At 43.5% G+C, this 21,580-nt stretch overlaps 2 protein-coding genes across 3 annotated transcripts in view; one reads left to right on the top strand and one right to left on the bottom strand.

Moving 5' to 3' along the window:
- Positions 1-6,885, bottom strand: part of LOC137871855 (sodium/hydrogen exchanger 9-like) — a 54,763-nt gene extending 47,878 nt beyond the window's left edge. Inside the window, exons 1-4 of the mRNA XM_068709881.1 lie at positions 6,689-6,885; positions 6,036-6,226; positions 1,485-1,562; positions 1,198-1,274 (exon numbers count right to left, since the gene is read on the bottom strand). Of these exons, the coding sequence (XP_068565982.1) occupies positions 1,198-1,274; positions 1,485-1,562; positions 6,036-6,226; positions 6,689-6,836 (494 nt within the window). The 5' untranslated portion in view covers positions 6,837-6,885. The remainder of the gene's footprint in view (positions 1-1,197; positions 1,275-1,484; positions 1,563-6,035; positions 6,227-6,688) is intronic.
- Positions 6,886-8,268: 1,383 nt separating this feature from the next.
- The window catches only part of dipk2ab (divergent protein kinase domain 2Ab), a 26,171-nt gene continuing 12,859 nt past the window's right edge, over positions 8,269-21,580 (top strand). The window contains exons 1-2 of one of the 2 annotated variants that reach the window (XM_068709878.1): positions 8,269-8,782; positions 14,696-15,591. In XM_068709878.1, coding sequence (XP_068565979.1) covers positions 14,938-15,591 — 654 coding nt within the window. In that variant the 5' untranslated portion in view covers positions 8,269-8,782; positions 14,696-14,937. Of the gene's footprint in view, positions 8,783-14,622; positions 15,592-21,580 lie in introns of those variants that run through there. The other variant, XM_068709879.1, reaches the window with a different exon arrangement.

Below are 21,580 nucleotides of genomic sequence, written 5' to 3'. Positions count from 1 at the left end.
CAACCTTAATAAAGTCTCTATTTCATGTTTGCCATTCAGTTCCAGGACCTTGCTATTGTGCATGCTGGCTCACTATTATAGCTCACTGGGAAACTTGAGCAGAGCAGTAATTAATGTTATAAGGTTACACGTGTGCTTTTCCTGCTATGACAAAGGCCCATTGTACCTCCGTGCAACGCACCAAGCAAACAGAGAAGCGACTCACAGCTGCGGAGAATTTGACTGAATTGGAGATGTGATGACACAGCTGCCGAAAGATCTTCATGAAATCTTTGTACGGTTTTACCTCTTCGTAAAAAATAATAAAAGACATTGTTTTAAGTATTGTATGTCAACTGCAGAAACATTATAATATGACAATTAGTATTAACTACATACAAATATTATGCAGTAAGGAACTGGGATATAACATGTGAATTTACAAATTACACAATACAGAGGGAACGTTTAAAAAAACATCTAATTTCCTTTGACTGAAAATTAGCAACATATGAATTGGAAATTAGCACAATTATAATCACCATGATCACATATACTGTATAAATACAACACTGTTGCATGTTCTACTACTACTACTACTGGCTATAGCACCTTCCATGCATGAAATACAGCTTCACAAGTATATGATTACATTTTCTAGACTTTTAGTTTCTACCATCTTATATTACTTGTACTTAATGTCAGACACTGAGTTCCTGCGTCCCATTAATCCAGGACTTTATTGCTCTATTGTTGACGAATTCTCACATGTTGTATTTTATAAGTACATTAGAATGGTATCATTGCCTGGGTCCAGACCTATGCATCCGCCCACTCCACCAAGTTTGAGTGGACTGATCTGTCAGCGGCAGGGGGGCGGGACTAACACCGTTGTAAAACATTTACACCACAGATGCCGGGTCTATATGGGAGAATAACTTCAGCATCGAAAACACAACGATTCTTAGTTTTAGGTGATTATACACCAATGCAAACATAGCTATAATTATTATGTTCTAATAGAGCCCCCGAACTGCTACACACTGGCCATTTATTTATTTTAGATTAAGCGCTGTGGAGCTACTCTCTGCAGGATGTTTTGTGATATCCATTATCTCGGCCATTCTCTTACTTCTGTGCACCTTATTGCTGTGTGTGTTAATGTATTTTTGATGCGTTCGTTTGCGTGAATGAAAAAATAATAAAATAGATGCTTACCCTATAGTCATACAGCTGATTATGGTTCCCAAAAACGCAAAGGTCAAAACAGATCCAAGATTCCCGATGAATCGTTTCTAGAACAGAAATTTGAATGAACACCAATCAGTAACATCAAACAAGCAGGTTAACGGCATGCAACACATTGACTTAAATTCCATGTAACCAACAGCACACGCAGAAAGGCAGTGCTTTTTTGAGCTGCTGAAGCATACATACACAGGGAACAGTGCTTTGATGATGTCGCTTTCCCCTACACTGAGACATGTCAGGACAGAAAGTCTCACCTGATTAAGGGTGTAAGCTCCATGGAAGATGATGGGTGGCAGGAACAGATTGAAAAGGACCTCGGGATCAAAGGTCTCCTGTAAAAGACAGAGCTGTTGTGTTGGTGACTGACAGGGCTCCGTGGGGAGCGAGAGGACTCCGTTTACTGGATGTGACTGACTGACGGATATTACACACACATTGTTCACTTCAGCAGCTCTGTTTTGCAGACAGGCAGCAGTTCTTTTTTCTCTTTGAATCCCAATGTCACAATGGTCTCCTGGTACCGCAACAACCTTATCTGTCCTTTCTTTCTAAAAAAAAAAGATATATATATATATATATATATATATATATATATATATATATATATATATATATATATATATATAAAACTTTTGCATATTGGTAATAGAAAAAAGTATTACACCCCAGGCTTATATTTTGTTATTGTTCCCACCCATGAACATTGCAGCTGGAAGCATTATAGGTACCATAAAGTAGGCTCCAACCTGTCTACATACAAAAATCATCACATCGTAGCTTAAAGACACACAAACATTAACCATGTTTAACTGCTATGTTAGGAAATACGACAAATTCCTCTCAACAGCAAACGTTGAATCTTCAGTAGGGCCACTACTTCGATGGTGCATTATTGCAACAGCCGTATAATTTCATTACTGTGCACTGCATTAGCATTCTGTACCAGTGGCCTCACTCAGACTGCCTCAGCTGATTAAAGCAAAGCATAATACAAAGTGAGAAGTCTAACAGATCGTGTAAGTGTTCACCACGGAGGCTCCCAGTGTTCTTTAGAATGGGAATAAGCAATAACCATTAGTAAAGACGCACGTGTTGAGACAATGGACGGATTAAAATCAAACAAAATCTAAGCCGCCGATCACAGCAACCTATGTTACCTTCAACACAAACCGGAGCCAGAGCTTAAGGCTTTTCTTAACATACCGTGCACGTTCTTTGTCTGTTTCTCATCCCCGCCAACATGATGCAATACAAGATGCCCAGAAAGGTAGCCTTTCATGTCCTTCATCCTTGAATCCATTTTATGTCTATTGTGGGTATACCTTCTGAGGATCAAACGGCAGTGATATTCAATTCAGATCAAAATAATGTTACTTTCTCCTGATTCTCCTGCATCCCGCAAGGTCTCATTACATTGCTCAAAATGAAATTCCAGTTCAATTAAATTTCAGATATGTGGTGATGATGCTTGCAGAGAAAATATTGAAGCGGCAGGAATAGCATGAATATTTGGACAAATGAAAATAGGCCCGTCTCTGTAAATGCCCTATTTCCTGGAAGCATAGCATTTTGGTGACCATTTACACATGTGCATGTGTGGATATGTGGAAGATTGCATTTTTAATCTTAATTTCTGATGCTGCAAAGCCCCCTATAGTTTGGAGTGACTATGCTTTCACAGTAATTCACACTTGAAATGGTTGCCAGCTCTACAAATTGCTCCCATCTTTCTGCTACAATCACCCGGCTTACTATAAATTACTTTTTCCTGACTGCAATTACCCACAGAGCACAATATATATATATATTTTTGCAGACTGTGCATGACAAATACAAAATGGCATAACAGAGACTAATACAGACACTGTAATCAATTATGCATATGCTAGTGGTTTTATTCTAAGGGCCACCTGCGCCACAGAATCGGGGATGGAGGTGTGTTGTATACACTAATTGCCTCTTCAGTTGAGCAGCACTAAATTTAATCAGACCACAAACTTTAATGCTTTACTCCCCAGCGGCACATAATGGACTCAGTAATGCAATGAAATTCTTATCTCTCTCTGCTAGGCCCCCATATGTATCAGGCTTAATAGCGTGAAGGCTACACAGAATGGTCTGACCAAAGTAATGGCCTTTGTGGTAGCCTCTGCTGGTTTGCTAATGAGACCCCAGCATTCAAAGGGGCCAAAGAGTCCAAGCCATTAGTGAAGAGTTACACTTGGCCTGGATGATTTGCAGGGTTCATGGGTCACTTACTCCCTTTGTCTCTGGTTGAAATATCGCTCTGAGATTAAGAAATACATTTTCAGAAACACTCATTCCACATCCTCTCATGCTTGTTCGCCATCATGCGGCTGAATCCCCGGCTCATTGGTTGGTTTCTTTGATATGAGAAATCTCCCCGATAGCACCGCCACAATATGAAAGCAAGCCAGAAAACAGTAATAATACTAATTACAAGCAGAGGCGCCTGTCAAAGCTTTGGCTCTTCTACTTAGCGGTTACATTAGGGTCTCTAACTAATCCCTTCTCCACAAATACTTTCTAAGAGAAGTGTGCAGCACTACGGCTTAAGGTCCAGCTGTAACATTATTCCTGTTGCTTCTAAATAAACTATGCTTTGACGAACTGTTTACCAATCCTTGCATGTGAAACTCAAATGAGACCTTCAGCATTGAAAAAAAACATAAAGCTCCCTCCTGATTGAAAGTGATAATAAGTATCCAAAATATTCTGCTGAGAACACATTTTTGACTGGATTTGACTGGTTTATTATTTTAGAAATATACAAGAATATTAAAAAAGGTTATAATTGTAGTTTTCACATCATTAACAAACTAATATACTGTATACTATAGACAATATTATACTATGTCATATTTATGTTATATGCAAGTGCAGAGGTTCAATTTTATGCTTCCAACAGAAACAAAATAGATCTCTTAATTGTGAAAACTAATTTACAATTCAAACACTGTGCTGACCAAACCTCCATTTGAGTCAGCAAAGTACAACTGCTTATTAAACTCCCCAGCGTCAAATCACGAGCAGCAGTGCATCTCTACTACATTCAGAAAACATCATCGATGCGCTTTTTGCTCGGCAGATTCTGATTTGGAATATATATTCATGGCATCATAGTTCCCTCCACTTCGGAACAGATGGTAGATATTCACATCCATTACTGTGTTCTGTCCGTGTCACAGGTTGAGATGCTCATCTCTATGTGAGAGGGAAAAGCTGCATTGCCTGTTTAGATTACCTAACTATCTCATATCTGTCCTGCAATGCAGAGCAATCCAGCACCAATATCACTTGAATCTCATTATGGGAATTCTGCAAGTAAAAAACACAGAATGTCTTCACAGGAACCCAAATTTCAAGAAACAATACATTGGGTTGTGTAATTGTATTCATGGTTTATGTTTGCAGTTGTTGGCAAGAACATACTTTAAAGAAAGCCTTTTTTTGTTCATTGATCAAACACTTTGTGTTGCTGTATCGACTTTACAAGAGTTCTGGCTGAGGAAGTACAAAAGGCCCAGGACCCCCGCCCACTAGCAATATCCAGGGAAAATGTGTGTTCATATTTCAAAAGGATTAACCCGCTGAAATCACCTGGACCTGATGGCATCCTTGGTCAAGCTCTCAAGGTGTGGGCTGATCAACTGGCAGATGTCCTCACAGACATGTTCAACCTCTCACAGCTCCAGTCTGTAGTCCCCACATGTCCCAAAAAGACCAAAGCCCTCTGCCTGAACGACTACCACCCCAGCACCACCCACCTCCATCATTATGAAGTGATTCGAACGGTTCGTCACCTTCAACCTTCATCACCTCCTTTATCCCTGACTCACTTCAATTTGCAGGTCAAATAGATCTGTGGACGATAGTCAAGCTCAGAGACGTGGGGTTCAACACCACCCTCTGCGACTGGGTCCTGAGCTTCATAATGGGCAAACCCCCAGGCGGTGCACATCTGCACCACCACACCATCCACCCCGACTCTCAGCACTGGAGCCCCTCAGGGCCGCATGCTTAGCCCTTTCCTGTATTCCCTGTTCACGCACGACTGCGTCGCCATCCACGGCTCCGACAACATCATTAAGTTTGCTAATGACACGACCACCATCGGCGACGAGACAGCCTACAGAGAGGAGGTCAGAGCCCTCATATTGTGGTTCCTCGACAACAACCTCCATCTCAACGTCTAAACTAAGGAGCTGGTTGTGGACTACAAGAAGCGACAGCGAGGACCATCAATGGGACTACGGTGGAGAGAGCGTCAGTAGCTTCCTGTTCCTCAGGGTTCACATCAGTGAAGAGCCGACCACACAATCACCATGAAAAAGACACTTCTTCCTCCCACTACTAATATAGGTCAAATTGTTTTCTTGCCCTATTTCTCTCTTGCTTCCCTAATAACAAACAGAACATGCAAGTAATTTAGAAGAAAACGAATAACTAAGCACCTTTAGAGGATCTTCTGTTGGTATAAATACCCAGAATACACAAGGGACAAAATATAGGTGTGATCAAAGGAAAGAAAATGAAGAATTTTTGGATATGTAAAACTACATCAAAGGAAAAGAAAGCATCCTGTGCGGTGCAGTTTGTTTTCAAATGTTCCCTCTGTAATATTGATTGTGCACCTTTTGAAAGTAAATGTTTTATTAACAGGTTGTTTCACTTTCCATTAGAGGCTATGTTGTGTCACAACCTGCACCACCTATCCACATAAATAATTCACTTTTTTGTAACATTTATTTGAAGTGCAGGTCAAATTAAATTGCCATAGTTACCGCATGAGGGGTTGAGACCGGCGGGCATCGATGGTTGACTCTCCCAACATGTCTAAAACGGTTCAAGTGTGATGTGACGTTGATTGTTAAGAGGAGAGGCGTGCTGTTGAGACCAGCACAAGTGCAAACAGTTTCCTTATCGTCTCCCCAGTCATACGACAAGCATCTCACCATCAACCCCACAAGCATGCCTGCAGAAGAAAAGAAAGACGAAGCTGCAGTTATGAAAACTATGTAACATACTTCAAACTATTCAAGAAGTAAAGAAATCATAATGCAGCAACTGTGTCCACAACATAACATTATAATGAAATACAAAATCAGGTATAGGCAATTATTGTTTTGGTGTAATTTAATTCCAATATCATGCCATAATGTTTTTATCAATATCCTTATCCTTAATTTGCCTTTGAACAATGTAAGCCATAACTTGCCTCTCAGTCATTGTGGTTGTTGTGCCAATTAGAAAATTCCCTCGTAAATCTAAATTAGATAATGTGACCAATGTGTTCTTACTAAGGCCCAGATTTGACTAATTGAACCCAAAGCTGTCTTTTTGTTATCATCAATCTGATATGTAATGTAAACTGTGAGTTCCGGAAGTGTTGTTAAATAACGGCTTCCGTGCTGTATCCTCTAAATTGGCTACTTACCATAAAACATTGCACCTCCAGTTGCACTTATAAGTCTATATTTAAACTGGTTTAACTTCCACACACTGAGAATGGTAAGAAGTGCCAAGCCAACGGCTGCGAGTATTAACAATGCACTGTCTAGTTTTTGCGTGACCGTGGCCGACATCTTCAAAGCCGAGGGCAAACTTTTTCGGAAACAACTGTCTTACTTGAGATTCAATTCAGCAGCAGCAGCAACATCCGTATTAGCAGCGGTGGAGAGCTCGCGCTGCGTTCAGTGCTGCTTGGTAATCTCAGTTATTGTCCAATTTAGGGGGAACTACTAAATTGATTAAGTAGTAAAGATATTTGTTGTGAGCATGTCTATTTTACAAATAAAAAGATACAAAGCTGTTCTGCTAAAGTACCAATGCAACAGATGAATGTATGAGTGTATGAGACGTGCGTGCAAGTGAAATACAAGAGCACTGAAAGACAACATCTGGACACGATCTAATTCCTATTGTCTTAAAAAGCCAAATTAAAGCTCACACGTTCCTACTGACACGGCTCATGACGTTATATGACGTTATATCTCTCCGCTTTAAAACAAATTCCGGTGTTTCCCAAAGCCCTTCGATGCATCATATTTGGATGTCCGCCTCTGATCTTCCAGCAGGTGGCAGTAAGTTCAAGCTAATTCACGCGGAGTCCGGACGGAATCTCCGCTTTCTGTCTCTTAGCTCTAAGTGAATCAAGGATGGGCTTTATTTGGCACTTAATTAATGAAATAGTCTTTAGGTAATAAGGCAATGATGATTTACTTCGATTGTGATACAAAAATAACACAAAATGTAAAATTATTTTGAAATACTTAGAAATAGCCTGCTCTATGTGTCACCAGTGTTGACTCCAGACTGTCAAATTAAACATTGAAATAAACATGGTTGAATTAGGCACCCTGGTCCTATTACACACGCAGTTGATGGTGTGTAATAGTCCAACTTTGAATTATGTAACCCAAGGGCTGGATTTCATATATGAAGCTGGGCTCACAATCCAATTTAATATTAATGACAAGTTATCATCTTCGCCTTGATCACGTTATTTTTGCAGGATGATCTCCTCATAATCAGGTATTCAGTACAATTTTGACACCGACACCTCTGATTCCGATTCAGTTAAGGCCAGCTGCTTCCAATGCTTTATTACACTATGACTGCAGTATGTCTGTAATATTGTGTACAGAATCTCTTTATATGAACAGCAGTCTTTTATTTTGAACGTTTCTTTAAATACATCTACCACTTCTTGTTCAGCATTTTTATTCTGATCGCATGAATGTGTGTTGCACAGTGAGCTGTTAAAGTTTATTTTTAGATTATGTCACTGTCTTCTAACCAAATAGTCGCTTTTAGACTGACAGAGGCACGGAGAGAGAGAGAGAGAGAGAGAGAGAGAGAGAGAGCGAGAGAGAGAGAGAGAGAGAGAGAGAGAGAGAGAGAGAGAGAGAGAGAGAGAGAATAGAAAATTTGGTAAACTTTGCTCTGGGGGCGGTATTCCAGACAAGACAATATTAGAATACTCGCTTAGCAACCGCTGCCGTAAACCCCACAGCGGGTGTCGTAAAGGGTAAAGAGGCTGCTGTTGAAAAGACTCGAAACATAACCCATTGTGGTTGTTGGAGAGGAGCGAGCCGCTGCGCGAGAGGGGAAGAGAAGAGGCAATTCCGCGTAACACAAAGGGACTCGCGATAAGCGGACAGTTACGGACGTGCACGCACAACACCGACGCTGGGGGTCTTTTTGTGAGGAGGACCGCGTCGTCCAGTCGGAAAGATCCGGTATACGAAGAGTTAAGACTCGACATCCCAAACTGTTTATTTCTGCAGCTAGCAGGGCTAGCTGGCTCGATACCCGGGAGCTAGACACGGGAAGCCCGTGTGAGTTTGCCTGATAGCGATCTTCGTCGAGCTTCTTTTTTTTTCTCTTATTTTTGTGAAGAAGCTCTTTCTGCTCCGCGTGCTTTGTCGGCGGTGATTTGAAGTATCAGCCCGCAACTTTAAAGAATGATATCGACGGAGCGCTAAGCGTTACACTACTACAGACCCGGAGAGGAGGAAAGTCACACAAGGTTTGTTTCTCACTGTTTCCTCTTTCTCACTGCAAAACCCCGCGTGCACGTTGACCTAAAGCCTGTCTATAATGTGAATTGTGCACGATATGAAGTCGGGGATAATTTAGTGCAACCTCGACTAATAAAGCGTGAACGCGTAACATTTTCTTTTGTAGTTTTTTAGTATATGAGAGCATGCTTGACACATGAAGCGTCACTCTTGCTACCGTTACCTCGGAACTGATGACTTAATAACAGTGTTTTTGTGGAAACTAACTCTCTTATCAGATGCCCACATGCTGGGGATGTTGTTGTGTTACAACAGAAATCTTTGGCATCTCAGCGTCACGTTACCTGCCCTATAAATTCACCTTTTTGGCACCTTTTTCTGTCTTTAACTGGTACCTAAACACAACTTAATGACTACTGTAAGACAACATAATGTACCAAACTACATATGCTTTGGGTCATTTGCGTGCAGAACATGTATTATAGCAACAAGAAGAAATGTATTTGCTTGAGTTAACGTTAACAAGTATTTCTCCAACAAAACATGTTTTTGCATTGCTTCCTATTCACTTTAATTTTTGGATTCTCCAATGAATGTACCTCCACAGGTCTCCCTCCCATTGGCCGCCCCTGTTATGTATTGATTTGATATTTGTATTCTTGTCATGAGCAAACAGCCGGTTGAGACGTTAGCTTGTCAGGTAGAAAGGCTCAGGCGTTGAACATAATATGCAATCACAGCTAAATGGACTTGGCCATGAGATTTCTGCGATTGTACGCTCTTTGCAGACTTCTGCCCTTTTTGGATTTCTTCCAAGGGAAAATATATTCTCACAACAATCCTACCGTTTGGACTTCTCTTTACTGTCTTTGCTGCTTTCATAATGGACGACTAGTTGTGGAGCCTTTCTGCAAGGTTGGTCGAGGGAACTATGAAAACAGAGCGATTTGCTACACTTCAGGCTTTCTGCTGGTGGTTGATTTGAACGTTTTTGACCCTACAAACTCACCAAATCAAACTCCGATGAAGCAACTTCTACAACAGATGTGAGTGACTTTAAATGAAATAATGAATGTCTGTCAGGTAATCAATTTTCCCCCTTCGCCAAACATATCTCTCATTTGTTTAAACTAAAGCTTGCTTTGACAGCTTGTTCTAATCAGTCCAGGTGTAGCTTCCATTAGATGACACATTTGTTTAGCAATGGAATTAACATGATATTTAAATGTGTGACAACTTTTCAAACTCCTGCAGAACGATGCTGGCTCGTTAAAACAATGCGCAGCTCTTTTAAACGAAACAAACATGTTTATCGGTGGAAGAATCCAGAGCAAGTCTCCCCAGTTTGAGTGTGTCCTTCCAAAAAGACTGCGTCAGTTTGGCGCAAAAGCAGATGGCATTGATATTGTCATTAAAACCTCTGCCGTTTGGTTTTGGCCAGAGATGAATGGACTAATGTGGGGTTTCTGCTAATTGAGTCCTTGGAATAGAAGCGTCAATTTTCCATTAGGCGGGCCCCGAATGTTGCTGTCGTTTGTATCTACCCGTCACCGTCTACGTGTTTGCTGTACTGAGGAAATCCAATGGTGGAGGCTGAATGTTTTTTTTGTTTTTTTTGATCAAACATTATTGACTCCACCCGTCGATAACCTTGGCAACAGTAGTTCCTCTCCAGCCACACATTGCAATGGAAGGGGAGGGGGGGGCTTTTTTTCTGAGCTTTGCGGAGGGCTTGGTGGCAATACCAACGTTCTCGGTGGGTAGACGCGTTAACGTGTGTGTGCATCCATTCAGAGCTGGAGACCTGCTACTCTGTATTCTTGTGCTCTCTTTGCATTCATCTCCATCACAAGAGCAATAGCTCAACGTTTCTCTCACCTTGCTGTCCATTAGCTATGCATTAGTGATGTCTTTCCTCTGTATTTCTCTCTTTTTCTACCTCCCCAACCCATCCACTGTGTCTTTTTTTTTTTTTTTTTCAACACTTCGTCTTTGCACTCTCTTTTTTTTTTTTTTTTTTTTTTGCACATCCACTGGAATTAATCAAGCATGTTCATGTGTGGCTTGACTTCATTATATCCTAATGAAGTTTAGCCTCAGGTGCAGTGAAGGAATTGGGTTAGCCCGAGAGTAGCCTGGCCCTCGTACACCATTATCTGAAAGCAGCTCTACACAATGAGCTGTGGAAAAGATTATTCATGACGGAATTTTTTCCTTTTCAAGCCTTTCTTTCTTATCTGGGTTATTCTGTCAAAATCTACGTTTAAATAAAAGTTAAAATATTAGGATATTACGATTTTATCTTCCTCTGTCTCGACCTTTGTCATTCTGTTTTAAGCCAACATGGGGCCTATTGCTTCATCTTGTGCCTTCTCTGTCTCAGTAATGAGCCATTTTGCGGCTCTTAACATCTGCCAAACTTGGAACATTTTTGAATGCGACTCTCATCTCCCATGCATAAGGAGTCAGACTTCCTTTTGATTTGCCCTCTTTTCTTTGCCTCTCTTTCGAAGTGCTCACCGCAGTACTTTGTCGGCTAGAGTACGCTGAAAAACTTTCTTACCCCCAGTTGTGTGTGTGTGTGTGTGTGTGTGTGTGTGTGTGTGTGTGTGTGTGTGTGTGTGTGTGTGTGAGAGAGAGATCGTGATCAGAGGTAATTTTGGTGCGTACTCTAAACAAGGTCTTGGTATTGTGCATCCCTCCTTCTGGCGGAGTGCAGAAGGAGCAGAGGCATCGTGGGGGAGGAACGGAGGAGGGTGGATAATTTAAAACACACGTTTTCTGTGGTCACAATGAGGTTTGTCCAAAAGAAAACACTGCTTTAAGTTTCACTGGCCTTCTATTCCGGTGGGTAACATCTGTGTTGGAATACAAAGCATCTGGCTTCAATTTAGAGCTTTAAGTGAACTTTACCCACCTCAAATACCTGTAAAGGCAAACTGGAGCTCTATACAGTCTGCCTGTCCTGTTGGATGACCGTCAGCCTTGGGGTGGCATGCAGCAGCAGCGGACAGCGAGGGAGTTAAATAGTGACGGTTTTGCAGGTATAAAAATAAAAGCCATCTAGTCGGGTAATCGGCAGGGAAAATCCCTGTCCTAAATGATCATGCAGCCTTCCGATAAAGCTGAATGTTTTGGTCTTATTCACACTATTACTGTGTAGCAGCAGCAGAACCAGGCTATAAAAAACTCTAATCTAGTAGCATTCCAATTCTTATACTCGCCTGCCTCATGCCAAACAAAAGTACAGGATCAGGGGTAAGCCATCGGTGGCACGTTCGTGCAATTCATTGTCAATATTTTAAGCATTTTAAACACCTTGGCTGTCTCTCATTCACTGACAAAATGCAGCGTGTGGCTTATCCTCACACTTCAGCAATTAGTACGATCATTGACATAATCCAGGTAACGCTCCGGTGGTAATTGAGGCCTAACGGTTTCTCTGGAGAGGAGGAGGAGGAGGAAGAAGAAGCCACGCCTCCTCCCAACGTTAGCCGTGCGTCTCATTCCTCCGCCGTGTCCAGGTCATGTTCTCGGGGCTTGTTCCAGCTCGCCCTGGCTCTCGGCTGCTCTCGCTAAAGGATGAAGGGGGCCGATCGTCTTCTGCGCCTGGCTGGGGTTATGTTTTTGTCCTCTTTGAGCCGTCTGCTGATCCTAGTTAAATCTCAATATCTGCACTCCAGATCTCGCAGCCCCGTCTGTGCTGCGACTGCCTCTGTTAGATGCTAAATGGCACTTGAATCGAGATCTTATAGCAATGGGATATTCAGTTTCCCCCTCAAGCGGTGAGCTTCCTCTCGCTCCCTGTAGTACGAGGCACAAGGCACACATCCTTTTTGGCTTCTGTTGAAGTTGTTGTTTTTTGGGGAGGTTTCTTCATACGGACTTTGTTTCTTTATTTCCCATCTCCCAATCCATCTTCCTTTCCCAACTTAATATGAACATTTGGCAGAAATTGAATTCATTTTTCACACTAATAAATGATTGTGTTGGCCTTCTTCTTAGCTCTTTCTGAATGGATCCTGAGAGGTTTTTGTTAATTTATCACGCTGGAGGCATTTTGTTGAAGTCGGCTTGATGTGGATTTTGACTTTCTTTATTTAGGTTGCCCAATGAAAAGCTGTTTCACTCTAAATAAGTAACCGTTTATCTTTTTGTACAGTTCCTGCTTCTGAGATTAATCAGATTAATGAAGGCATGAAGTAGTATATTCAAGAAACTGTCAAATGGCCGTTCTCATCGTGCTCTTCATTATAATGATAAAATAAATACATAAATGCTGACCCATGCTTTGGGAAATTGTGACACATTACCATTAGCAGCACATAGTTAATTAGTTAAAAGTTAGTTTAAAAAAATGATTGAAGAGCTTCTGTTTAATAGATGTAAAGTAACTCACTATCCCTGCCTTACTTTTGGTACAGAGAAGAGAAGCGTATGCTCATCGTTGAGTCACATTGCTTGACTTTTAGATTTATGGTGAGAAAAGAAAAAGCATGAATCATATTTTTTCTTTTCTTAAAAATGTATGTAGTGCAGCTGTCTGTAGTTCCCCTTTTTTTTTTTTGGATGCGGTCTATTTTTACATGAGTGATGTTGGCCTGATCTGCTCGGTGTATTTTCAGACGGGTGTGAGGTATAGGAACTAGTGCGTTCGGCTTCTTATCTGACATTTCGCAGCCGCACATCTCCCACAACCGCTGCTCTCTCGGCTGCCTCAAGCCTCCCCCTCCCCGATCTCAGCCACTTCGATCTGAAAGTGAAGCGCGAGGAACCCATCGACACGCACGCTAATCACACCAGCGTGCAGTGCCCTCACAAGTCGGCTGTCCTAATAGGCACGTCCTGATGAGCTCTAATTGAGGATTGCTAATTTGCATGGCCCGAGTCATTGTCTTTCTCAAAGCGACTTATAAGACTTACAAGGCTCATTGCTAAAAAGCTGATTGAGGGGTCTAACATGGCTTCATCGTGGGCAGGCTACAGAGGGGGGGGGGGGGGGGGGGCTTCTTAGTACATTCTTCTTCTACTGTGAATCCAGAGTGTTGTCTCTTTCTTCCGTACTTTAGTTCCCACCATTCCCTCTTCTTCTGCTGACATCGATGTGCCTAATAGAGGTATTCACTGATTCTCTCCTTCACCCCCCCAACCACGTACGTTATTTTAGTGACACCAGCCGTTTTCAAAGGAACCACTTCAAAGCCTGATTGAAACGAGGCAGGGCAACTCTGATCAAAGGTTAAACTACGCGCAGCGTGAATCTCCACAATGCAAAGTGAGACTTCTCCATTTGAAAGCGAGGAGAAGGAACATCACGTTTCCTGAGCTCGGTGTAACTATTGAGGTACGCAGGCGGCTTGTTATTTTGCTGTGCATCGGAGAGAAAAAAAAAAGTGATGGATACTTGTGTAGCGGCAGAGGAAGGTCCTCTGAGGAATCGTCCTCGCAGCGCAGCACATTTTATTTATACGAGGGGAGGATGTTGTACATTTCCTCTTAATTTGATCATTGACACTGTGTTTTTTCCCCTTTCCCATACTTTTATTTATCTTTTTTTTTATATTGGGGGAGTATACCAGAAATAATTTCTCAAAGAGAAAGCGCTCAAACAGGCACAGGCAGGTTTATTGCATTGGCTGAGGGCCATCTTATTTCTGCTCAGAAAGTGATGAAATCTCTTAAATGACCCTCGCAATTAGAATTTGTGAGACTATTTCAAGTGTGTTTTCTGTGAGTTTTATAGTGGATATCACATTCTAGGACTTTGGTGTTGAAGTTGCAGAAACAAATGAGATAAACCTTTTTCATTTGGTGTTCGTGTTTTTCCCGTTTTTTTTTTGTTTTTTTTTGTGTGAAATGTAGCTCTTTTTTTTTTCATTTCCCCTGATGTAATGAGTTTCCCTCTCTTTGCTTGATTTCAGGCCTGCTGGCTCGAGGTTGCACACAAAACACCAAGAAGGGAGAACATGACTCACTGGCCCCTACCAGAGACTGGCACGGGGCAGCTGTGCCAACCTCGCCCCTGCCTGCCGCTTTAGAAGCTACCCCGCTACACCATGACGGAGAGGCATTGAGGTTTGCTCCCTGACGCCCGTCTCAATACCTCTCCTCCTCCTCCCTATCCCCTCAACAACCCCCCCTCCCCCTCTGCCCCGTCCCCATCATGCTGCGCTTCCTGCCTCTCAAACTTGGCCGCCTGTACCGCTGTCTGAAGCTCTTGTTGGTCGTGGGGCTGTTTGTCATCTTGTTGATGAACACCCACAACCTGTTCGCCTCCTTCCAGAAGAACGAGCTCACCGACAGACGCTTCATCAACCTCAACAAGTGTCCCGCCTGCTTTGGCACCAGCTGGTGCCGCAAGTTCATGAACGGCCAGGTTTCCTTCGAGACCTGGGGTCGCCTGCGATTCCTAGACGTCTTCAACGTCAAGAACGTTTACTTCGCTCAGTACGGGGAGCCCAGGGAGGGCACCCGCCGCGTGGTGCTCAAAAGGCTCGGCTCCAACCAGGAGCTGGCGGAGATAGACCAGAAGATCTGCAAGCGGGCGACGGGCAGGCCCCGCTGCGACCTCATCCAGGCCATGTACAAGACCGAATTTGCCCGGATCAACGGCGACGTCCGTCTGCTCACTCCGGAGGTGGTGGAGGGCTGGTCGGACCTGGTGCACTGCCCCTCTCAGAGGCTGCTGGACCGCGTGGTCCGCAGGTATGCTGAGACCAAAGACTCGGGCAGCTTCCTGCTGAAGAACCTCAAAGACACGGAGCGAATGCAGCTGCTCATGACCTTGGCATTCAACCCGGAACCACTCGTACTACAGGTCTGTTTGAAACTTTTTTCAATGTTGTGTGTTTTCAGGACCGGAGCCGTTTAAAGCAGCGTGTGTGTGTGTGTGTGTGTGTGATGCCATTTGATGCTTTTAAGGCTATTTTTGTATGTGTTGTTGACTGATGTTTGACTATTAAGGTCTTTATCAAGATGCAATATTTTTTTCAAAGAGGTTTCCATCAGCTGATATGTGGCCCCAGGTGTTTTCGGAGTTGTTGTTAAGGATTACCTTTTCCTACGAAGAGGATAAGAGCTTCAGTAAGCAAGCCAGGGTGTTGGCCCTCAGAGCCCCCAGTAAATTACAGGCTGGGAATCCTCCTCTTCCTTCCTCTTCCATAGATCTGAGGCGAGCCATTACACCCCTCCCTAAACTCTAGGCTACATCGAGACTATGCATCCGCTATCTGGAGCACGAGTATTCCTCTGCTTAGAATAGAGGAGGGTTTAAGAGCTGTGCCCTCCTGAAAGATGAGAGATTTTTGCTGGCGGCAATACTGCATATTTAACACTATGTAGGGCAGTTTTGAATTATTCAAGTGTGCATCTTTAAATGGTCCGCGTTGTTTTTAATTTGAATATACGTCTGTGTCCACTAGACTCTCTTCTTTTGTGCATGTGGAGGAATCTTATCCGCTGACTGGTATTAATACCAATATTCTTGATCCTTCGCTAATCTTCCAAAATAAAAGCTTTTTAAGCAAGATTTAGTTGAACGAATGGACATAAACCCAAGACGTTGTTGCCTCGGAGTGTTTAGTTCTGATGAGACTGTGACAGATTGGAGCGTTTCATGTTTGACACAGTTGGACAAATAATAATAATAATGCGCCGCAACATTAGAAATCTTTCATTTGACAGAGTAAAAGATGCAAACGTGTCAGGCAGCACGCATCGAGCATGTCGGAGCAGCCGTACTGTTTGTCATATATGTCTGCATCCTTTTTCCCTTTACTGATTTACAATCAGCCAATCAATTTCAATCAGGCGTTAGCCGTGTCTGAACAACAATGGTCAGGCCCCGTGTAGACATTCAATAACTTCTACCCCCCCCCACCTACATTAGGGCCGGACGCCTCCAGGCTTTTCAGAGGACAAAGGGCGAGATCGGCCTTTTATTCCGGTTGATCTATAAAATGTGATTAGCCTTTGGGGGTCACTTGCCCTCACCCTTTCTACTCTTTTCTTTCTCATCTTGCCTTTCCTCTTTCTGTGTCATTCTCTGTTATATTTCCCCCTTTCCGTTCCGTGTGCGCTCCACAAACTGCGGCCGGATAATTCCATCTGTGATTTTAATAGTATTATGCCCCAGTTCAGAGACTCGATGAATCACCCCCCCCACCCCCACTCCCCCCCGCAATCCTTATCTCACACACAGCTGCAGACATCGCGCAGCAGCGCATAATGCACACACACACACACACACACACACACACACACACACACACACACACACACACACACACACACACACACACACACACACATCGTCCACCGCTCTGCCTCTGCATGTTTACAGGGACTCATGAATTGTTGATCTCATGCTGAACTTGTGACCTGCGGGCATGAGAGAGAGAGAGAGAGAGAGAGAGAGAGAGAGAGAGAGAGAGAGAGAGAGAGAGAGAGAGAGAGAGAGAGAGAGAGAGAGAGCTGTAGGTGCCGTGTGCGCACTAACAGGTGTAACGGACTGTGGGCGTGCATTATGTGGATGGGTGATATACACAGAAAACGTGGCAGACATCTCAGGGAATCACAAGGTGCCCTGACTGCTCGTCGGCATCGCTGAACTCAAAAAGGTGAGGAGAACATTTGCCGAGAGACTGAGCGACCTATACACAAGGTTGGGCAGCAGTAGACCATAAAGAATTAATGGCGTCTGTAGAGATTGAATAAGAGACGTGCTACAACACCTCGGTCTCCTTTTTTCACCAGCGGTGAGCGCTGCTGTGTGGGGGACTGGTTTCAACACAAGGTGGAGGAATGTGGGCTGAGTTTTATGACCGGTAATTTAATGAAACCTGATCCGATTTTTGCCTTCTTGTCAGGCGACGTTTCGTTTTTGTATCTTCAATAAGCCGGAGAGGTCGGTGTCGAATAAGTTTGCTATATTTAGTGTAAATGATTTCCTACATTGGTTACCCTTGTTGTGGTGTTGGATTTCCTTTTCCAACTCTCTCTCTCCTCCGGCTTTATGCAGTAGAATAATGTCAATAACGTCTCTGCTGTCTGCTCGGTGAGCTGCACTCTCTTCTGTTTCCAGTCTGGAAGCCACAGGCAGTAAATCGGCCCCGTTTCACCACGAGAAAGCAGACCTTTCTTTGTCAGCGGGAAACAATCTGCTGTGTTGTTTAGGGTCCGACCAACAATGCGTTTTCTGTGTGATCGGCGGTACACAAGCGTGCACTCATATATATATATATATATATATATATATATATATATATATATATATATATATATATATATATATATATATATATATATATATATATATATATATATATATATATATATATATATATATATATATATACATACACACACACACACACACACCACCCCCACTCCTGTGTCACATGGAATACAATTTGGCTTTGGGGGGGAAAATATTTTTGGAAGACAACATGATGTCAACCAAACAAGAAAATCCTTGTGCAATGAGGGGCACCTTGTGTGCATCTTCATCTTTTTTTCTTTCTCTCTCTTATTCTCTTATTTCCTGTTTGTTTTTGTCTTTACGGTTTTAGAGATACGTTTGCCCGGGAAGGTTTTTCTGTTGCTGTAATAAATTTGTGTCGAGGGATTGTCTCTTTTGCCAACCAGAGGAATTGCACAACGCTGTTTAATTCTTTACCTCTCATTGGACGGTAACTTGGTTTGCATGAAAATCAAGTAATTAATTCTTCTCCATTTCCCCCGACTAGAACCTCATTCGCCATCCCTGGCCTCTCTCCTTCGGCTATATGACTCACTGATTCATCAGGTGATGGTTGTGTTTGATGGAGTACATCCGGAGCCCAAACCTTAAATTAGTTTGATTCAGCCTAGTCCTCTCTTCCAAATCATTAAGCTTGGTGAGTTAGCCAGGAGCATGTGACTGCGCTCCCACTCTTTTTGGTCCTCAGCCCTGTGTTGCTCAGTGAAGCTGAGAATGGGATGTGACAGGCCTGTGGGGTTAACTCAGTCATCTCCTCCAGACTCAAATCTGTGCTCTACCAGGCAGCCTCCTTCCTCTCTTTTTTTGGTTGTTGTTGTTACACCCCCCCACACACACACACACACACCTCGTTCTACACACCTGACACAAACACGTACTCGTCAGAAGGCACGAACCTCTCACGCAACACCGTCTTTTTTTTCTCCCCATAACAGAGGCGCGTTGACACGGATACTATTTCGGAGGAGAGGCGGAAAGGGAGAGATTAGATGGATGACCTTATCTCCGTTTCCTCCCAACATCTTTGACAGCTGCATTTTAAACGCAAATGTGAAGTAAACATTCACAGCGCTTTGAGCAACACACTAGCAGCTTGTTTGAATTTTCTAAAATGGGGGTGGTAGTGGGGGGGGCTCTTTGGTATGCTATTGATTTAATGAGGCTCTGCATAATCTATTACGATGCTCATCCACTTTGGGAAACAAAGCCAAAGTAAATAATATAAATTCAGAGCCTTTCTTGGCACAACGTGAGGCAAAAGGTGTAAACTGGACTGTGACCTGCTGAGCCTTTTTTTTTTTTTTTTTTTTTTTTTTGGTTTGCTTATTTTTAATATTGGAAAACAAATTGAATCAGGTCAGATGCTCAACTTGCCTACACCAGCCAGTCACATCATCGTATAACTGTATAATTTGTAGAAAATGATGAATGATTATGAAGATTTTAGTTTTATTCTGTCATTTCAGGCCATGTCGGAGACCATACATATAGTGGATTATGTAAAACAAAACACAAATGTGGTCTATATTGGTCAAATATTAGAAAATACAAGTGTGAAGCGAGACGTGTGCTAGGTAACGAGATGGATCACAAAATACAAAAATCTCCTGATTGCCCACCTGGTCATGTTCTGACAAAGGATGCACAGAACTTCAGCCTTTATATCATCTATGCAGGAAAAGCTCTGCAGTTGTATGGTCTGGCTTTCTGGGTCATGGCTCTTTACAAAGAGGATCAAAGCCTGTTTTGTTTTTGGTTTGATTTATTTCTTTTCATTTAATCACAGACACTGCATGCTATCCCGGCTTAAGTGAGCGGCTTCTGTCTCTAAGGCCGGCTCAGTGGCCGAGGTCCACCGGTAAATAGTATTTAAGTTGCTAGTCTGTGATTAGAACCTTTTGTTTTTGGGTCTGGGGGGGATTGTGACGCTCTTAGCACATAAGAGAGGAGGTTGTGTACGCCGCTTAACCCTGCTTCAAGTGCTCCCAAACCCCCTTTCATTATTCGTATAGGCCTTTGTGTACAGACTGAATCCTGTTAGGATAAGACAGGGAGTTATCTGGGCCCGACTCCCCTCTCTTGGCTGCCCTCGCTGGATGGAGGCCCTGGTGGAAAGGTGTGTGTGTGTGTGTGTGTGTGTGTGTGTGTGTGTGTGTGTGTGTGTGTGTGTGTGTGTGTGTGTGTGTGTGTGTGTGTGTGTGTGTGTGTGTGTGTGTGTGTGTGTGTGTGTGTGTGTGTGTGTGTGTGTCATTTGAATGAGCCAGACTGCTTGTGTTACCATAATCCTTTCTCTCTTTCTCCAGCGCCACACACACAGATAGATACACATGCATGACAGCTGTGTTTGGTTAGTTAAATGCCTGTGGCTGAGACCCCCCCCCCCCCACACACACACACACACACCTCCCTTCCACTCACCCCACCCACAGCTCCTTTTTTAGATTTACCCCCCCCCCCTTTAGCTTCCTACTGTTAGAGCATGCACCCCAACCTACCTCATGCCCAGATCCTGAAGACGCAGTTCTGCAACGCTGAAGAGTCTAACCCCCATTCACCACTCTCCCGGGGCCCCTTAAGATGGCCAATATGGATCGGGAACAAGTGGTTCTTTACTGTGCGGTGTCCCCCGGAGAGCCCAGGGCTTAATGTAAAGCAAGATTATGCTTTTTAGCACATCAGCTTGTCTGCAGTAATAAAATCGTCCACTGCATTAAAGCGTCAGGCAGCTAGTTCCTGTCAGAGAAAATATGAGGGGTCTGGGATACACTTCAAGTCTCAAGCATTTTCACCCTTGCCATGGGAGAAAAACAAACTTTATTTAAACTGGTAGTGTGGATATTTTGGAACGGGCTGTAGGCTGTCACTTCTTATTATACATGTTGAAGTCTTCTCAAGCTTCTGAAGCATTTGAGCCTTAATTGCACTTTGTAGGGGGACTTATCTCAGTTTGAGAGGTTAGAGTGCGAGGTCAGTGACAGAAGACTCCCTGCTCACGAACACCCCCTCCCCCCCCCCCCCCCCGGCTGCCCCCCCGGGATAATTGGCGCCTGATCTGAAATGCACAACCCTTGATGTAGGCCTCAAACCCACAGCCCTCAGGTCCGAGGCCAAACTTCACTCGGGTTCCTCCCCGGCTGTGCGGGCGGCAATACCACCTAGACTGAGTCAACACCGCTGCCCGTGACTTAATGCATTCCTCGTTTTCCAGCGGTGGGGGTTTATGAGTCGGCTCTGTGCGCAGTGGCCCGGGTTCAGGTCGGGGAAAGGGGGTTTCGGCTAGCAGCAGAGTGTGTCTGCTATTCCTCTTCCTGCTCTCATTCCCTCTACGAAGCAACGGCTTGCAGAAATCAAAGACCTAGCTAACCCATTTCCATCGGCTCACTGAATCATGTGCATGTTCCGTCACGCTGCTCAAGCCGTCTGCACATGGACTTATTTGGCCTATCTACCTGACCTCTTGGTTTTGATTTCTCATCTGAGCTCGGTGCTCATGCACGCTCTCTCACACACACACACACACACACACACACACACACACACACACACA

The sequence above is a fragment of the Cebidichthys violaceus genome, unplaced genomic scaffold, assembly GCF_023349555.1.
Source record: "Cebidichthys violaceus isolate CVI_PGR_0920_01 unplaced genomic scaffold, fCebVio1.0.p SCAF_15, whole genome shotgun sequence".
Taxonomy (NCBI): domain Eukaryota; kingdom Metazoa; phylum Chordata; class Actinopteri; order Perciformes; family Stichaeidae; genus Cebidichthys; species Cebidichthys violaceus.
The sequence above is the reverse complement of the archived record's forward strand: the minus strand, read 5'-3'. Positions and strand labels throughout refer to the sequence as shown.